The following is a 20548-nucleotide window of genomic DNA, read 5'->3' as shown; positions in this document are numbered from 1 at the left end:
GCGAATATTCAGTTCCAGGCTCGCTTTGATAAGCCTGGGAATTTTCTCTTAATAAATTTTCTTGGTTATGTGTGGTTTGCACTAATGGCTTCTACGGTATTCTGCATGTCTGGAAAGGCATGCGTGAAACGCATGTTATTTGTTCAGCCTATGAAAGCGCGTACACAGGCTAAGCGAAAATGAGCTGTTTTTCAGTTCTAATGGCGACAAACACGCGACAGCCAATTTACGCATTCTACCGTATTGTTCAATTAACGCACCAGGGCATCGCTGCGTATTTTCTCCGTTATTCAGCAAGGTGACCAATTTCTGGCTGCTGCCAATATTTTTTCAGGTCCTGGCATAGCTTTACGCTGTTTTATTTTCTCATCTGTATAACGCAGTATAAAATAAGAATGTCCTTAGTTGATAGTTCACAGCGCTACGCGAGTTACTAGTGAGCGGCGTGAAATATGCCCTTTTCTTTGAAGGTGGTGTACTCCAGCATTGCCGTGTAGTTTGATTGAAACACACTTAAAACAAATGAAGCGCTAGCGAATTTTTTTCGGAAGTACAGTTAAATATCACTATAAGGGACTTCAATATAATGAAATTCTGGACATATCAAAGTATTTACTTTATTATAGCTTCTTGCTTCTGTGAACACCATGTATTTTAAACCTCAATATAAGAAATATACTATTTCAATATAACAAAATTTCGTTGCCGCCGCGAAGGATTATCAAGGCCATAAAGAAGGAGGACGCTTAAGCTTCGCCTTTAACAGTGGAACGCAATAGCATTCGAAGACCAATGACTGCTTTTCATGCTTCCCGGCAACTGCAGCTTATCTAACCGCAACGATTACCGGGAAAAGCTTCCTGGTAGAAGCGCTGCCTTTTACGTGGGTCAAACTCCTGCTATTGTGTCGCACTATCGATACTTCAATCTGAGAATACCTAACATAAAAGATACGCACTGTCGCTGTGTTTTCTTTAATTACGTTTGTTTGGGGGCAGCCGTTCTCAATATTCCGAGGAATAACTTTGTAGAGAATGAAAGACAAGGTATGAGCAACTTTAGTGGTGGAAGAGTCGTTGGGTATGTATGGTTCGGAATTTGCTTAGAAAATAGTTTTGTCGAAGCGACGTCCGACGCCGGACGCCGGATTTAATCTGACACGGGGTCCTTAACGCTATCACGTTAATACAAACGTCTGCGGACGCAGCTGGGCAAATTGTTGAATTACGTGTGGCTGCTTGCGAACTTGTCTCACAGATCACGCGCCGCGCGACCAAGAGCGACCGCCGTGGCGTAGCAACGTTATGTTCCGTATAAGTCTAATGAGCAAAACGAGAAAAAGGTAAAAACGGAAGCCAACATTTCTTGACAAGCGGACTTGTAGAAAGTTGTAGAAAGTTTCTACAAAGTAGAAAGTCCACTTGTAGAAACGTTGGCTCCCACTTTTACCTTGTTCTCGTTTTGCTCATCGTCTTGGATTGCCGTCTCGCGCCTTCCCCGTGTGTTCCCTGTATAAAGTCCAAGGGAGATAAAATTCGAGGATATCGTCGACATGGTATGAAGTAGTGCCTTTCGTCGCCGACTCTCAAATTCAACAAAATACTTTTTGCTCAGTCAGATTTGCTTATTACTGTTGCCTGATAATACTGAAAATGTTGCGGCCCTTGCCGTGTAAGAAAAAGAAACAGTGCTCGCAGAAATGGGGGGGGGGGGGGGGCTTAACGGCTATGGCGTTGCGCTCCTAAGCACCAGGTCGCAGGATCAACTCCTGGTAGCGGCTGCTGAATTTCGATGGGGGTGAAATACAAGAACACCCGTGTCCCGCGTATTGGGGGCACGATGAAGATCTCCCGCTGGTCAAGGTTAATCCGGAGTCCACCAATAGTACACCGATCTCATAATGAAATCGTGGTTTTGGCACGTAAAACCCTAGAGTTCATTCATTCATTCCGTGCAAGAAATATTCATTAGGGAATGTACTTAACTGCATAAAAGGCTGAGTTTCAATATAACAAAGTTTTGATATAACGATGCAAAGTGCCTTGTTTAGCGACTGCGTTATATTGAAGTTTAACTGTACCTGCCTTATCCCTATTTGTCTCCACTTAAGCGCCTTACTGTCACATGACCCTGGCCGAGCGAACAGATGCACAGTCCATGGCGGCATTGGCTGGGCAGGGTTCTAGCGTTGCTCAACCACACTGCGGAATGTCGCGCAACGTTCACCAACAATAGCCACTGCATTGCATTGGTTATAATAATTACAGGGTGTCTTTTCTTAGACTATACAGATTACTTAAAAAATGGCACGAGCGCAGTGGAAGTGGTGTTCTTGCAAGAAGAGTTCTTAGGTAAAGCGGGCTTACTTTGTCGTTAGTAACGAGAGTGTGAGAAGGCTAATAAAAAAATCGTAATTTAGATTTTTTTAGTGAAAACTTGAGTGTTGTTGATTATAACGCAAATTTTGAGGCAGCCAAATTTTATTGCACCCCATATTTTAATATCTTGGGCATTTCAGCTAAATAAAGGTATTCATCGTCGAATTTAAATGCTCAATTCAGTCAGTATCGAGATTTAGAGCGCCAGGAGTGCAGAGTTAAGGCTGCCCGCTTCATAGCAGAGGGGGATAGCCCGTGAAGAAAAGCACCCCGAATTTTGAAACAGAACTTAGCGGCCAGTTGCTTAAAATGTCCATAAGGCATGTTTTGCCTGGCTGTAATCTGCCCAGACGTGTCGTAGCAGTATCTGCCGCGGCGGCATGCGATCCTTCAAGATTCATGACAAATAACTTTGTCGAGCAGCTTTTACGTCCGACGAAGCAGCAACGCTACGGCATATATATATATATATATATATATATATATATATATATATATATATATATATATATATATATATATATATATATATATATATATATATATATATATATATATATATATATATGTATATATATATACAGCTAATGCATACATATACAGATGGTGCTTGCAAACATAGTGTTTGAATATATAAAGCGAAGAAACACACTAAAAATGATGTGCGAAAGGCAATTACCAGGGGACCGCACAGGAAGTCACCAAATAGATTCTATGTTACCAAACAAAAACAAAACAGAAATATTTACGTGCTCGTAAAAAGAAGGAAAACGAAGGAAGATGTGACCGGGATGTACGAAGACAGGCGACTCAATTTTCCTATACTCATTCATAGTAGACGCGACGGTGTCAAACTTATAGAAAAGAAAGCATTCATGGGCTTCTCAATTCTAATTTGAACGAACTCCAGATTCAAGTAGCATGACTTTCATCTTATCAAATGAGTGGTCATGAAGGTGCACGTGTTTTGAGATGGGCAGGTTGGGCAACGTGTTAGCGCGAGATTTATTATTGTTAAAGCGCAATCTAAAAGGCCCTTCTGTTTGTTCAATGTACTGTTTTTGACAGCGTACATTCAAACATATATATTACGTTTTTAGTGTTGCAGTCGAAATGGCCTTTGATCTTTAAATAAAACTTTAAAGCCCTACTAGTCCACTGCTGCAATGTGCCCATGTGGACGCATAATTTACATCGCAGTTTTTGGCAAAGATGCCATCTGATGGCATCAGGACAGTCAGTTTTAGATGATGATGATAGTATATCGCGAATATTTCTAGCTTTACGGTATGCTACTTTAGGAGGTTCAGCGAAGGTGTTTTTGAGGCGCTGACTTCGCATTAAAATATCATGGTATTTCTTTAGCACATCCGAAACTCGCGGGACTGGCGAAAAATGGGTTAGCACAAGATTTGTCTAAGCTGAGGGATTCGGTTTCTTATTTTGTAGTTTTGTTTGAGTAAAGCGCTTTTTAGTGTTGCACAACTTTTTTTAAAAACCCTAATTCCTCAGAACACATTCCTTTGAAACGTAAGGCCTGACTATAAGAAATGCTTGTCTTGCAACGTTTAACGTGGTTACTTACTATTGAAGTGTAGATATTGATGTTGGTAGGTCGTCTTTTTGTATAGGGCTGTAGATAGTTTATTAATTAGCCCTGAAACGCTGACATCAAGGAAGTTAACAATATTTGCAGGGCACGTGTGATTAACTGATATGGATGGATAGATGGATGGATGGATGGGCATTGTTAAAGTCAGATATGAAGGAAAGCAGCTGCTGTTATCTATGCTACCAAATCACAAAAACAACATCGTCAATGTAACGTTTGTAATAAAAAGGCTTTAGCGCCTGGGTTAGCAAAAATTGATTTTCTAACTGATTAATATATCGGCATAGTTGTGGCCAATCCGCGTAATCATTCACGTTCCACAGGAATGGACATAGTGTTATCCTTCGAATTCGAAGTTATTTAGTTTTAAAATAAGATTTAGCAATGTAGCCAATGGGTTGCTATAGATCAGTTTCTCGGGTATTGTCTGGAATCGCATGATGGTTACTGTAATTAAGACCATTGCGAGAAGTATGCTGAACCAGAAGGGTGCTACATTCCTGCTTGAAGGAGGTAGGTGAAGAGTATGGAACTGGTGAAAGTGGGTGTCCGATCCAGAATTTTTCCCCTGAAGGCCCCTCGCCTAAGTTGAAATCAGTTTTTCGAAAATACTGTCATGTAGCTGGGTACCAGGGAACGCACGGCAGCTACCTAAAATATTGGATAGGTGTCAACAGCAATCAGGATGCCGCGGTTGGCAGCCGCTGTCATTGCTAGGGTGCAAACAGGGTCGACGCCAACCATGTGAACGATAATAGCAAGAGACATAATGGCTGTGAGATGTCCGGGTTGGCATCCTCGAATCCGCTGGTGTCACTGGCTTATACCGCAGCTAGCGACGTAAGAGCGAACACTCGTACCCATTTCTAGCCATCAAAAGTGTGCTCATATACTTTTTCAGCATCGCTCGATAATAAGTGGCCGCCTTGAGTTGTGTCGTGAATGGCGTGAAGAATGTCAGACCACAACGAAGAAGGGATGACCGGAAGGCTTTCTTTATCTTGCCGCTTAATTTTTCAAGAAATCACGCTATAGCGTCGCGTTGGGCATGCCAGGTTTGCTTGTATTTTCCGCGTCCTGAGGTGGAGCTGCGTTAGCCGTAACGTCAGCGTCTTGGCATTGAACCTCGGTGAGGTCTTTCTGAGAAAACTATTGTCAGGCTTCTTTCATTCCAGACAAGTCATCCCCATTCAAAAGGCGAAGCGCTACTGGGACGGAGACAAATAAACACAATCCACAACACAAGCGCTGACAGCAATCAGGTTTGCACAGGTCAAGGCTGGACCAGTGCGAAAAGTTCCAAAGAGAAAAGGCCCAATGTAGAAGAAATATGTTGCAGTGAAACTTTGATTTGGGCGAGTTGGTTCATAGCTCTTCAAAAGGCGCAGCGCGACTGGGACGGAGAAAAACATACACAAACTACAATCTTGGCCTGTGCAAACATGATTGCTGTCAGCGCTTGTGTTGTGGTTTGTGTTTCTTTGTCTCCGTCCCAGTCGCGCTGCGCCTTTTCAATAGCCATGAACCGACTCACACAAATCAAAGATTTACTGCAACATGCTTCATCTACATTGGACCCTTTTTTCTCTGGAACTTTTCGTACTGATCCAGTCTTGGCCTGTGCAAGCCTGAGTGCTGTCAGCGCTTGTGTTGTGGTTTGTGTCTCTTTTTCTCCGTCCCAGTCACGCTGCGCCTTTTGAATAGCCATAAACCGACTCATCCAAATCAGTTTTACTGCAACATACTTCTGCTACATTGGACTCTTTTTTCTCTGGAATTTTTCGTACTGATCCCGTCTTTGCCTGTGCGAACCTAATTGCTGTCAGCGCTTGTGTTTATTTGTCTCTGTCCCAGTCGCGCTGCGCATTTTCAATAGCCATGAACCGACTCGCCCAAATAAAAGTTTTACTGCGTCATTTTTCTTCAACGTTGGACCCTTTTGGTCTGGAACTTTTCGCACTGATCCAGCCTTGGCCTATGGAAACCTGGTTGCTGTCAGCGCTTGTGTTGTGGTTTGCGTTTCTTTGGCTCCGTCCATGTCGCGCTGCACCTTTTGAGTAGCTACGAACCGACTCGCCCACATGAAAGTTTTACTGCAACATATTTCTTCACACTATCAATCAGGTGATAGAGAAATGTGCGGAATATAACCAACCTTATATATAGCTTTCATTGATTACGAGAAAGCGTTTGATTCTGTCGAAACCTCAGCAGTCATGGATGCATTACGGAATCAGGGTGTAGACGAGCCGTATGTAAAAATACTGAAATACATCTATAGCGGCTCCACAGCCACCGTAGTCCTCCATAAAGAAAGCAAGAAAATCCAAGTAAAGAAAGGCGTCAGGGAGGGAGATACGATCTCTCCAATGTAATTCACGGGGTGTTTCAAGGAGGTAATGAGAGGCCTGCATTGGAAAGAATTGGATATAAAAGTTAATGGAGAATACCTTAGTAACTTGCGATTCGCTGATGATATTGCCTGGCTTAGTAACTCAGGGGACCAATTGCAATGCATGCTCAATGACCTGGAGAGGCAAAGCAGAAGAGTGGGTCTAAAAATTAATCTGCAGAAAACTAAAGTAATGTTTAACAGTTTCGGAAGAGAACAGGAGTTTACAATAGGTAGTGAGGCACTGGAAGAGGTAAGGGAAAACATCTACTTAGGGCAGGTAGTGACGGCGGATCCGGATCATGAGACAAAAATAATCAGAAGAATAAGTGTGGGCTGGGGTGCGTTTGGCAGGCATTCTCAGATCATGAACAGCAGGTTGCCATTATCCCCCAAGAGAAAAGTGTATAATAGCTGTGTCTTACCAGTACTCACCTACGGGGCAGAAACCTGGGGGCTTACGAAAATGGTTCTACTTAAATTGAGGACGACGCAACGAGCTATGGAAAGAAGAATGATGGGCGTAACGTTAAGGGATGAGAAAAGAGCAGATTGGGTGAGGGAACAAACGCGAGGTAATTACATCTTAGTTGAAATCAAGAAAAAGAAATGGGGACATGGGCAGGACATGTAATGAGGAGGGAAGATAAACGATGGTCATTAAGGGTTACGGACTGGATTCCAAGGGAAGGGAAGCGTAGCAAGGGGCGGCAGAAAGTTAGGTGGGCGGATGAGATTAAGAAGTTTGCAGGGACAACATGGCCACAATTAGTACATGACCGGGGTTGTTGGAGAAGTATGGTAGAGGCCTTTGGGGCCCTGCAGTGGGCGTAACCCAGGTGATGATGATGATGACGATTTCTTCTACATTGGAACGGTTTTTGTCTTGAACTTTTCGCTCTGATCCAGCCTTAGCCTGTTGAAACCTGAGTGCTGTCAGCGCTTGTGTTGTGGTTTGTGTTTCTTTGTCTCCGTCTCAGTCACGCTGCGCCTTTTCAGTAGCCATGAACCAACTCGCCCAAATCGAAGTTTTACTGCAACATATTTCTTCTATATTGGGTCCTTCTTTCTCTGGTATTTTGCGTACTGATCCAGCCTGTGGAAACCTGATTGCTGTCAGCGCTTGTGTTGTGGTTTGTGTTCCTTTGACTCCGTCCCAGTCGCGCTGCGCCTTTTGAATTGCTATGAAATGACTCACCCAAATCATAGTTTTACTGCAACATATTGTTTCTACATTGCACCCTTTTTTGTCTGGAAGTTTTCGCACTGATCCAGCCTTGGCTTCTGGAAACCTGATTGCTGTCAGAGCTTGTGTTGTGGTTTGTGTTTATTTGGCTCCGGCCCACTAGCGCTGCGCCTTTTGAATAGCCATGAACCGACTCGCCAAAATCAAAGTTTTACTGCAACATACTTCTACATTGGACCCTTCTTTCTCTGGAACTTTTCGTACTGATCCCGTCTTTGCCTGTGCGAACCTAATTGCTGTCAGCGCTTGTGTTTATTCGTCTCTGTCCCAGTCGCGCTGCGCCTTTACGATAGCCATGAACCGACTCGCCCAAATAAAAGTTTTGCTGCAACATTTTTCTTCTACATTGGACCCTTTTTGGTCTAGAACTTATCGCATTGATCCAGCCTTGGCCTGTTGAAACCTGATTGCTGTCAGCGCTTGTGTTGTGGTTTGTGTTTCTTTGTCTCATTCCCAGTCGCGCTGCACCTTATGAGTAGCCATGAACAGACTCTCCCAAATAAAAGTTTTACTGCAACATTCTTACTTTGGGCCCCTTTCCCTCTGGAACTTTTCGCACTGATCCAGCCTTGGCGTGTGCAAACATGATTGCTGTCAGCGCTTGTGTTGTGGTTTGTGTTTCTTTGTCTCTGTCCCAGTCGCGCTGCGACTTTTGAATAGCCGCGAACCGACTCGCACAAATCTAAGATTTACTGAGTCATCCCCAGTTGGATTTCGCAACAATGTGTCCGGCACGTGGTTCAAAGCAGAGAGGAGACACAGGACGCGATAATTTTACTCTTGTGATCGTATTCTGCAGCACGCGAACTTACCCTTCCTGTGTTGGATTGCGAATACCCAAGAAAGTGCTGCATCATTTGTTGCAACTGTAAACTGCACCCGCCGTGCTAGCGTACTGTCTTTGGGGGTTGAAATAAATACATTTTGGGGTTTGTAATTGCTTCCTAAAGCTACTATTTGATTATGAGACACGCCATAGTGACAGACTTCGGATTACTTTTGACCACCTGGGGATCTTTAACAGCCACCCAATGCACGATACAAGGGCGTTGTATTTTCCCGCAATCGAACTGGGGCCGCCGCGGCCGGGATTCGATCCAACGCCCTCGGCTTAGAAACACAACGCCATATCCACTTCGCCACCACCGCGGGTAGGCCGTGGTGGCGCAGTGAACTTAAAGTGCCTTAGGTTCGCCCATTGAAGAATTGCATCTTCACAAGTGTTCATGATAAGATGTTTAGATCGACTACACGGGAGAGCCGGCTTGAACTTTTATAGTGTTTATTCATACCGTTCAGATGGTTTGTATAATAGCAAAAAGTTCCAGATTATTTAAACATTTCATTAATGAGAATATTCTATTTGTGGCATTCAACTTAAAATACCGTAGAATCTCCCATGTAAGGCGCTTTGTTCCCTGCGGTATTACAAAGGTGCTTGTCCTCTGAAGTGTTTACGTATTGCATGATGCAAATATCACCAAAAATAAAATGTTGTTTTTTCTATTGCGCACTCGCATTTTCTTTTTCCCATGCCCAGAATTGACGCTTGCATTTCATTTGATTCAGTATTGCCGTGTGACTACGGTACATTATATTATTAACCAGACAGGGAACGTTGTTGGCCGCCAACGAAAGATGTTCAGAAGCAACATCAGCAGAGAACCAGCTTCAATAAGTTTGCTGCTGATAGCACTGGACAATTTATTTTATTGAATATTTTACTGCTCAGGTGTGGTTTCCACAAACGCCCTTTCTGCATGTCTGGAAAAGTAGGAAAGAAGCCTCTATGAGTGAAGTTTATGTAAATACGTGTGCTGGTTAGCCAAAATCAACTTTTCTATCGAATGAAAATCGCAGGCCCATCTCGGGACAAGGAATGCACCATGCAGCATTGTTTACTTAACTGCATCAGGGACAATTAAGCTACCGAATCTTGTTAGGAAATGAAATCGAGAATAGGCTCAACAGTACCATATGCAAGTAAAGTGGACTATATTTAAACTTCATTTACGAATTTCTTTGACAATGAATAACAGGAAGCAAATAGTCAGACACTGATCAGCTATGCAGCTTCGAACGCATCTTGTAACATACTTTTCAAGTAATTTAAATTAATCTAGCAAAACAGCGAACGCATTTGTGTGGTTGTGCATTTGTTGCCAGGATTTTGAAATAGTATATAGATAAGCATCTGTAGGGGGCGACAGCCTAGGTTTGATTGTAGCTAAGTCCAGCTCCTTTTGCAGTTAGTTTAGTTACATACGCCGTTTATTCTAACGGCAGTCAATCAGTTAAAAAGAAAGTTGTTTATGCTTGATGCTTCCTGCCAAAGCCATGTATGCGCCTGTAGAGTAAGTTTATTTCCATTTGTATTGTATATTTGGTATCTCTTGAATTAATTCAATTGTCGAGCTTTTGTAACTGCTCTGGTCATAGTTCCTAATAGAATTTAAGCCTGTTATCGCTACGAGCTTGAATGGGCGCTTTCTCAGATTTCCGTTCTTTTTTTTCTGTCCCTATGGTCAAAAGTTAAATATAGAAAATTCTGTGGAGTCCGAAGACGCATCAAGACATGAAAGCACATCGGACTATATGGGACTGCTATATATATATATATATATATATATATATATATATATATATATATATATATATATATATATATATATAGAGAGAGAGAGAGAGAGAGAGAGAGATATGGCTGAGGAAATCACGCTGGCCCCGGTAGTAAAATGAAGAAGAGTACGTACGTTCAAGAAGCACAGTATATTTGACTGTAGTTTCGGCTGGTGGACCAGCCTTTGTCAAAGTCAAAGCCATTTTGACAAAGGCTGGTCCACAAGCCGAAACGTCAGTCAAATATACTGTACTTCTTGAACGTGCGTCGTACTCTTCTTCATTATATATATATATATATATATATATATATATATATATATATATATATATATATATATAAATATATATATACATATATATTGAACTTGAGCGGTCCTACAAGGTAAACAGAACAAGTATTCAATTTATATATATATATATATATATATATATATATATATATATATATATATATATATATATATATATATATATATTATAATACCGAGACCGATCGAGTTGTCCAGCGCTGTTTATTCCACAAAAGGCAACGCCCCCAGCTCACGCGCGAAGAAGTCGAAGAACTAAGAAGATGATGATGGCTATGTACAAATGAAAACGACGAAGTACGTTAATAGTGCTTACACTAACTTCCCCCCGTCATGGAAGCGGCCAGCCTGGCCGCAGATTAGAGATTATCTAAACGGGGAGTGAAGGGCTTCATCCGCGAGACGTGAACAATTTCGGCATTCCGGCGGCGCCGGTCAGTGACGGAGTGTACTGGGCGGACGAGATAGTTCACTGCAGATGTTTGCTGCACAACGGTGTATGGGCCAATGTAGCGTGGAAGGAACTTCTCACAGAGGCCTGGGGTGCGGACTGGAGTCCAAAGCAGGACTTGGTCTCCAGGGTGAAAACGTAGGTCACGGCGTTTGTTGTCGCAGTAACGCTTGCGCTCAGCTTGGATAGCTTCTGTGCTTTGCCGGGCGATTTGACGGCAATGTGCAACTCGGGCTGCAAAATCTTCTGGAAGCGACGCGTTGGGCGAAGAAGGTGCGAAAAATAGTTCTCTGTCGAATATGGTGGAAGGAGATCGTCCATACACAAGGAAGAAAGGGCTGTAGCCGGTAGTCCGTTGAATAGCAGTATTATATGCGAATGTCACAAAAGGAAGAATTTTATCCCAGTCAGTGTGGTCAGGACGGATGTACATGGAAATCATGTCAGACAGCGTACGGTGGAAGCGCTCAGTAAGGCCATTGGTTTGCGGATGATAAGTAGAAGTAGATTTGTGGACGGTATTAGTGGCTCGAAGAACTTCCTCGAGAACTTGTGAAATGAACGCCTTGCCACGGTCACTGAGAAGAACGCGAGGAGCCCCATGGCGCAAGGCGATGGCGCGCAAGAAAAAGTCGGTGACCTCAGAAGCGGTGCCGGATCGCAGAGGGGCAGTCTCGGCATATCTTGTTAAATGGTCGACCGAAGTGACAATCCAACGGTGACCGGAGGGTGTCAACGGCAAGGGACCATATAAATCAATGCCAACAAATTCAAAAGGTGCCTCCGGGCAAGGGAGAGGTTGTAGTAAACCGGCAGGAGGGGATGTCGAGCGTTTGCGGTGCTGACATGACGCACAAGAGGCAATGTATTTGGCCACCGTTGAGGATAGGCCAGGCCAGAAGCAGCGGGTCTTTATGCGGTCGTAAGTCTTGTGGAAGCCTAAGTGGCCAGCCGATACATCGTCGTGAAGTGCCTCTAATACCCGCAAACGAAGGCAGCGAGGTAGAACTGGGACCCACCGGTGACCTGTTGGGTGGTAAACGTAGCGGTGTAGCACGCCACCTTGAAGGCGGAATTGTCGAAGTTGGCGTCGCAAGCGGCTGTTGGGTGGTTCGGCGAACCCACTAAGGCGATCCATGAGAGCTCGACAGTAGGAGTCGGCCCGCTGAAGCGAGACGAAATCAGAGCGTGATGAAAGCGTTACTTGGTCCAGGGGCGTTATCGAGAGTTGGTGAGAGGCAGGCGTAGCATCGGAACGACGTGGTTGGGAAGGCGACTGCGCGTTACCTGGAGAGAGTGAGAGTGGGCAGCGAGACAATGCGTCTGCATCATGATGGTGTTTTCCAGACTTGTATGTTATAGTGAAGTCATATTCCTGCAAGCGGAGTATCCAGCGTCCTAAGCGTCCTGACATGTTTTTCATTGATGACAGCCAACACAGAGCATGATGGTCGGTGACGATGGTGAAGTGGCGGCCGTAAAGGTATGGGCGAAATTTCTGAATCGACCAAACGATAGCCAGGCACTCTTGCTCTGTTATGGTGTAGTTCCGCTCAGCTGGAGAAAGTGTTCGGCTGGCATATGCTATGACTTGCTCTTTAGATGCTGTATTACGTTGCAGAAGTACTGCGCCAATACCTTGTGCGCTTGCGTCAGTATGGAGTATGGTGGGGGCACGATTATCGAAGTGGCGAAGCACTGGTCCGGAAGTAAGATGCCGCTTAAGAGCTTGAAAAGCCGACTCGCAGTCGCTAGTCCACGTGAAAGAGGCACTGGTAACCAGTAGCTTGTGTAGAGGTGCTGCTATTGCTGCGAAGTTGCGTATAAACCTACGGAAATATGACGCCAAGCCGAGGAAACTACGTAGATCTTTCTGTTGCTGGGGGCGAGGAAACTGAAGAACGGCACTAATCTTTTCGGGGTCAGGCTGGATGCCATCTTTTGAGACGACGTGACCCAATACTTTTATTGTTTTGCTTGCAAATTTACATTTTTTTTGTATTGATCTGGAGACCAGCATTCGCAAGGCACTTGAGAACTTCGTCTAATCGATGAAGATGTTGGCTGAAGTCAGACGAAAAGATGACAATATCGTCCAGATAACAGAAGCATGTCTTCCATTTTAGACCACGAAGTACGTTGTCTATCATGCGCTCAAATGTGGCAGGAGCATTACAAAGGCCAAAAGGCATCACGTTAAATTCATAAAGGCCATCCGGTGTAGCGAATGCGGTCTTTTCTTTGTCAGTCTCGTTCATCGGAATTTGCCAGTACCCTGATCGAAGATCAAGGCTGGAGAAATACTCCGCCCCTTGTAGCGTGTCCAAAGCGTCGTCAATTCGAGGTATTGGATATACGTCCTTGCGTGTGATCTTATTGAGCGCTCGATAATCCACGCAAAAGCGAACTGAGCCATCTTTTTTCTTTACCAGGACCACGGGAGACGCCCATGGGCTAGATGAAGGTCGTATTATCTTCCGCGCAAGCATGTCAGCGACCTGTTGTTCAATGACCTTTCGTTCGGACGGCGATACACGATAGGGGCGTCGTCGTATTATAGCGGAACCATCGGTGTCGATGCGGTGTGTAGCCGCAGGAGTTTGGCTCAACACAGGGGAATAGCTATCGAAACAGGCTTTGTGCTTTGCCAAGACCACCATTAAGGCTTCGGATTGCGCGGCTGTTAGGTCAGAACCAAGAACGGCTGGAGGAGGGAAAGAATCATCCAAACCTGAGGTTGGTGCTGGCGATGAAGAAGGGCAAAGCGTGACTAGAGAGATAGGTTGAGTGTCGGCGAGGGTTGCCACAGTCATCCCTTTGGGCAGAATCACAGGATCTGGGGTCGTGTTGCAAGCAGACAGAAGGGCGCGGCCGCGTGAAAACCGGACGAGACAGGTGGCAATGAGAATTCCGCGAGAAGTACAGCGGGAAGAAGGGGCGACTAGGGCGTCTCCGTCGGCGATCTGACTGGATGTCACGGCTACAACGTCTTCGTGACCAGGACGCAGGACGTAGTCTGCAGCGATGGCCAAGTTCGCGCATGAAAGTGAAGAGTCCGCAACAGGAGCAAGCTCTGTATCCGTGATGTGGACAACTTCCTCTCTACATGAAATGACGGCTGAAGCAGAATGTAGGAAGTCCCAACCAAGTATAAGTTCATGGATGCACGTTGGAAGGATGATAAACTCGATGTGGTGGCGTATGCCGTCGATGAGAACACGAGCAGTACACTGTCCGTCAGGGTGAATGAATGCATTATTAGCACCACGCAAAATAGGTCCAAGATAAGGCGTTTTTACTTTACGGAGCCGGGAACACAGATCACTCCGAAGAACAGAAACGGCGGCACCGGTATCGATGAGAGCTGACGCGGGAACACCTTCGACAGTCACAGAAAGCATGTTGGCCGGGCGAACAGGAGGAATTTTTGAAGACCGATAAGAAGCAGTTTCCCCTCCAAAAACTTCAACAGTTAGTTTTCCGAGTGCTGGTCGACAAAATGGGAAGTGGGACGAAGCGGTGATGTAGAGCGCCGGTAAGGGGATGGAGAACGACGTCTGGCCGAACGGGAACTATGAGGCAGATTGGGAGCAGCTGGTGGAGACGGAGAACGCTGTTGAGGGAACGAGTGCGGTCCGGGATAGTAGTCGTCTGATCGGCGACTGCGGTCTCTTTCGTGCTCAGCATAGCCTCGCCTTTCATCCTGCTGGCGCCGGCGGCAGAAGCGAGATATATGGCCGCGTATGCCACAGTAAAAACAAACCGGACGAGGTGGACGCCACTGAGGGTACGATGGCGCAGCAAGTGCTCTGGTTCCCATCGAAGCTAAATGGTCATAGGAAACGCCAGTAGGCACGGAAGTCACGGTAGGGGTGGGTATCGAAACAACATCCGCGTAGGTAGGTGTGGAGCGCGCTACCGGAGCAAGATGCGTCGTGGGTGTAGTCATCGCTGTCAACTCCTGCTTTACGACCTCGCGCAAGTCGAAGGTGGGGGTTGTTGCGCAGGCAGCAGGGGGACGCTTTAGGTCTTGTAGTTGAAGCTCCTCGCGGATGATGGTGCGGATAAGAGCACGTAAATCTGGAGAATGAGGAACCTGAGGATCGCTGCTCTCATGTGGAAGACGAATAGACTGCAGCTCGTCGAGGCGTTGACACGTTGAAGTGATGTCTTGGACAGAAGCCGGATTTTGAACGATTAAGGCGTTGAACGCGACAGGCCCAATGCCTTTTAAGATGTGGCGAACGCGTTCGGCTTCCGTCATGCTAGGATTCGCACGGCGGCACAGAGCCAAGACATCCTCTATGTATGAGGTGTAAGACTCTTCGGGAAGTTGGCGGCGCGTTCCCAGCTTCTGTTTGGCGACTTCTGCACGGCCAGACGAGGAAGCGAAGATTTGCCGCAGCTTCGAGGTAAACGTGGACCAATCCGCGATGTCGGATTCGTGGTTGAAATACCACGTCTTTGCAACACCGGTCAAGTAGAAGGCGACGTGCCTCAATTTCTGGGTGTCGGTCCACTTGTTGCAAGAACTCACGCGGTCGTAGTGGTCGATCCAATCGTCTACGTCATCACCGCGGAGTCCCGCAAAGACAGGGGGATCGCGCTGAGGGCTCGTCACAGTCCAAGAGGGCGCCGCAGGTGGGGTCGTCTGTGTGGTAGGGTTTGAGGCGCCGGAAGGGCCGGGGTTGGAAGTGTCCATTGTTGTAGGGGTAGCTGGGTGCAGGCGGCGACCGGAACGGAGCTCCAGGGAGGACGGGAACGCGAGAGGACGTCGGGATCTTGACGTACCTCCACCACTTTATAATACCGAGACCGATCGAGTTGTCCAGCGCTGTTTATTCCACAAAGGCAACGCCCCCAGCTCACGCGCGAAGAAGTCGAAGAACTAAGAAGATGATGATGGCTATGTACAAATGAAAACGACGAAGTACGTTAATAGTGCTTACAACATATATATATATATATATATATATATATATATATATATATATATATATATATATATATATATATATATATATATCTTTCTTGCTTTGTTTAAAGCATTGAAACAATGACGCATGACAATACACAAGCGTACGAAATTGCAAGAAGTCAGTTTCGCGTGACAAGCGAAACATTGATTGCTATAGCAAATAATTACACAGCCATACGAAATAAGGTTAGTCGTTTTATGAGCTGCATAAACTGCTGTAAACAGTCGTTTACTATCTAAATTAGCGAGCATGCTGTCACGCAGGCACATGCAAACACCAACACATCTCATTCCATGGCGGCGGAGACGCTGTCAGAACGCTGCGGTGATAAAAATTGGCTGCTGCAGTGAGCGAATTCGCTTTCGTGCTGCCTTTCACTTCGACGCGAACTAGGCGAGCGTGAACACAGCGTAAATTCGATGGAGGTGAAATGCGAAAACACCCTTTACTTAGATTTAGGTGCACGTTAAAGAACCCCAGGTGGTTAAAATTTCCAGAGTCCACCACTACGGCGTGCCTCATGATAAGAAAGTGGTTTTGGCACGTAAAACCCCATAATTTAATTTTTAACACTGCGTAAAAGAAGCCATCAGCTATCTCAGGTCGGCTAGCCTTCGAACTCAGAGCAGATTGCCTCAAAGATAGGACGCTCACACTAGCCTGCCCCCTTTTCTCTCTCCCCTGTTGGTGCGCGCACCTCTCCCCGCTACCCCCCCCCCCCCCCGCCCGCCTCCTATCGCGCGCGTGAGAAGATTGCGAGCACCCTCCCGACCTTCCTTGCGAGCGCGAGAAGACGTCTTCTCATCAAGCGACGTCTTCTCGCGCTCACCAGCGAATGCTTGCAAGCATTCGCTCGCATCTAAAGCATTTGTCGCGCCGTCGCGATGTTTTCGCGACGGCGCGGACATCTGGACATTTAACGGGACGTCACAGACATTTCACGCCATCTATACGGACATTGAAGTCGCCTGGTGTGTCACACGACTGCTACTGCATTAAAAGTGAAGTCCAGATTGGAATCAAACGACCACAGTCTCCTAAAATTCATAGTAATTCCAATCCTTTTTATGGCTATCGAAGGTGATAAAATAATGAAGGCAAGAGGGACAGACAACGCAAACTACATCTTATCAAGTTTCTGTGCTTCAGCAATCAATACTGCAAAAATGTTCTTATTATAGTGCATAATATATGTAACATAAGCCACCAATGCGAGTTGAAAAAAAATTGTGGTTTAGAATCGGCGCTTGTCTCTCGTTTGACTTGTGCATTTGTATTGGCGATTTTTCCCTCTCGTAGCTTGGACATATTTTCTAACCATATCAGTAGCCTCAGCGGGATAAATGCATCCATGACGTCTACACATCTTACATGGCGACAAATTTATTCTCCTTTTTCCTTTCACTATGGCTTCCGTTGACAGTGTTATATAGCCTATCGTCGATATATGCAAAGTGATTCCACAATTTGCAACATCGCGTTCAGGTTGTTAGGTGACCCGCCAGAATTGGCTGTTTCGTTGTCGTTATGAACTTGCCGCTTTCCAACTACTTAACGAGATAGAAGAACAGTTACTTACTTGGTTTCCCGTGCATACCATGCCTTCTGCAAGATCGACTGTTTGGCACCATGTTTGAGTCCGCACGTTGTAGCAGCATTTCATCTTACACACAATGGCTAAATCAGGGGGCTGAGGGCGGGAAGCGTATGATGCAACAAACATGCCTCTGAATTATAATCATGATACTTTAACCTTTTATGCGATAAAGAACGACTATGGCGAAGAGATCTGAATAATGCACAAAAGTGGTAAAAGTACGAACACTAAGCTATTGAAAAGAGCGCCTCAGAATTCAAAGGCCCCACAAAGTGCAGAGAAAAAAGAACACTGTTGCTCATTATACATAAAAGCTTGATAGTGCTGGCTACATCACTGCAAAGTGATGATGGGAAGGGCGGCGATCGTTTAAATGAGGCCGCATTTAAAGACAGGGGAAAAATAAGCCCTAAAGCAATTTAGATTGATCAATCATTATTTCATAACTTTAATTCTGCTAATTTCGTAATAACAGGTTAATTGCTAAAAGAGCAAATGATGGCTGAACTACCACCCCTTATCATTTTGCAAGAAAACTTCAGCTCTGTTACGTCAATGTGACTTCACGCATGTCAATATATTCTTACAAAAAATGTTGGTTTGGGATAGCTTCTTTACTCATTAAGTATAGGCAGAGGCCTGAGCTCGGAAGAAGAAGAAAACGAGAACAGGGACAAGGAAAATACAAGCAAAGCAGGAGGAGCGTAAAATTACGTCTACATTTCAGAAACTCAAAACACGCACAACATAAATATAGATCTATCTGGCCTGTGCCCCACAAATGTAGATAAATTCGGAGTTAAAATGCAATCATATCTACGGATATGTCATGAACTCTGTCACCAGTACATAATGTCGCGCTAAGCACTTGGGCTGTTGTGACATTGAAAATGTCCCCAAGAAGTTGCTAAATTCGGTTCTTGGCTCCTTCAGAATATGATGCAGTTTATCTTTGCTGATAACGAAAAGTAGCTTGGTTCGAACAGACTCAGTAAATATCTATCATGTCAACGCGACCCTGGATCTGACACTTTGACGACGTTGCGCCCGTCATTTGTGCTTGCGTCTTTTCTAGTGCAACCGGACTCTAACGATAAGGGTCGCTTTCTTTCTTTCTTGGTATAGTATAAAGAGAGGTAATTTACTAATAGAGGTCTACCTATTTTTCTTGTTCATGTTCCTCTACGCACGCCCCTGGAACATACTTGTATCCCTCAAGAAGAAAACGTTTTGCTGCTCCGCATGAAACTACAGACGAACATAAGCACAAGTGAAATAAGAGCAGCCAAAAACGCGTATTCTCTACATAAATGCAGTTCACTGAGGTTTTCGCTTTTTATCACGGTCATTAGTACCTTCTAAACATGGTAACATTTATAAAGATGCTCATTTTATTATTTCTTAGTTAACCACACTCTTTATTGTAGATGAGGGCAACAGTCGAATGGTCCTGGATATTTATAGACCCTGTTCTGAATGTAGCATAGATGTCCCAGAAATATACCACGAATATATGCATTTCAATGCCAGTTGCCACGTTACATGGGCTGTTGTATTACGCTATGTACCAAAGTTAGCTAAGGGCAGCTCCAGCAAATTTTACTCGAAGTGATGTCAGCTTTGAACCTGAATAAAAAATGTTCTTTTTTGATTTGAAGAGTGAATAAGTGACAGCGATATCGAAGTATTAGACTTGCACGAAGGAACGCTCGTAGATATATTGCCAGTATAAATGCTAGTACTTAAACATTCACATACAAAACACGCGTGGTGTCACGCCGTGCCCTAAGACACATACATGAAACGAGTTTGCTCGATGATCGTGAGCACAATAACATGATCAGTAGCACTGGCAACTGGGAGTGCCCATATCGGTCCCTAAGCCAATGTTCCTTGCTGCCGCTCCTGTGGTCATTTCGTCTGCGCACCCTCCAAGGTTCCGCGCATCACGTGATCCCCAAAATTAGGCGTGCGGGAGGTCAGCGTGCGGGAGGTCAGCGTGCGGCAAAGCAATAGCTTTCTCAGTTCAAGTTCGCGTGCTCAACTTCGCACCCACACTGGATCATGCTCGCGGGCCATGCCTGCGCTTGGACACGCGGTCCGAGTGGTTTCTGCAGCCTGGGCCATGCGTGCGCCATCGCACCCTGGATAACATGATGACATCAACGGCGACCGAGTGAACCGGTGACCGTGTGTTGAGCGCCCGTGTAATCGCTACCATAATAACTTTTTTAGACACACAAAGTATGCCGGATATAAAAATTATTTAAGGTAAAACCCTCCCGGGTACATATAAGGCACCAGTTGTAAAAAATATGCCCTTTTAATAACACTGCCGCGTGTACAGTATTTCGCGGCACGGCGCATCAAACACCCCATGCGATGTTTTCCTAAAACGATGCTCATATAAAAAAAAAAACTATATCCGTCCTGACCCATTTGTTTTGCCTATTAAGCGGCGTTCCATCTTGCTAAGAGGCGTGGAAAGCACGACTTCAGTAGGTGTTCCTGAGCATGATCCCCGCATCACTTAAAATACAGGCTATAGCAACATAACCTATGCCCTAAAACGAATGTTTAAAATTATGCATACACAAATCTAACTAATCAGCTTACAAATCGCACTTCAAGAATTGTCTCGGTAATTCATAGTTTGGATATAAGCACGTAAAACAGGTGGTACAGTAGAGTGGGGCGCGGCACAGGCGTCTTATCTTTTTATGACACGAAGATTTCTCACCATTGCTGCGTAGGCCGTGCTCCTGATTCTTCTGATCCTCAATTCCCTCCTCTTTATCAACTCGCAGTGCTTATCTGGAGATATTTTTTGCCCTGGCATGACACCGGGGTTGGGTAGGGATAGCACAGTGACGCTTGCTCGTTCCAGTACGCAGATGAATGGGAGGCGCCTGCACGTAGTTACACAACATCTGTTCGCTCATTGTATTCAACGGGGAAAGGCG

General features: G+C 45.2%; 1 protein-coding gene and 1 long non-coding RNA gene across 3 annotated transcripts in view; one reads left to right on the top strand and one right to left on the bottom strand.

Annotated features, from left to right (window-relative positions):
• The window catches only part of LOC142564315 (uncharacterized), an 89499-nt gene that overhangs the window by 15149 nt on the left and 53802 nt on the right, over window positions 1-20548 (top strand). The window lies entirely within an intron of this gene.
• The window catches only part of LOC142564313 (venom metalloproteinase antarease-like TtrivMP_A), a 57678-nt gene that overhangs the window by 12976 nt on the left and 24154 nt on the right, over window positions 1-20548 (bottom strand). Inside the window, exons 12-14 of one of the 2 annotated variants that reach the window (XM_075675265.1) lie at window positions 20326-20494; window positions 17568-17678; window positions 8948-9392 (exon numbers count right to left, since the gene is read on the bottom strand). In XM_075675265.1, coding sequence (XP_075531380.1) covers window positions 9357-9392; window positions 17568-17678; window positions 20326-20494 — 316 coding nt within the window. In that variant the 3' untranslated portion in view covers window positions 8948-9356. Of the gene's footprint in view, window positions 1-8947; window positions 9393-17567; window positions 17679-20325; window positions 20495-20548 lie in introns of those variants that run through there. The other variant, XM_075675264.1, reaches the window with a different exon arrangement.

Source organism: Dermacentor variabilis, chromosome 11 (assembly GCF_050947875.1).
Source record: "Dermacentor variabilis isolate Ectoservices chromosome 11, ASM5094787v1, whole genome shotgun sequence".
Lineage (NCBI taxonomy): Eukaryota > Metazoa > Arthropoda > Arachnida > Ixodida > Ixodidae > Dermacentor > Dermacentor variabilis.
This window is presented reverse-complemented; position numbering and strand designations above follow the sequence as displayed.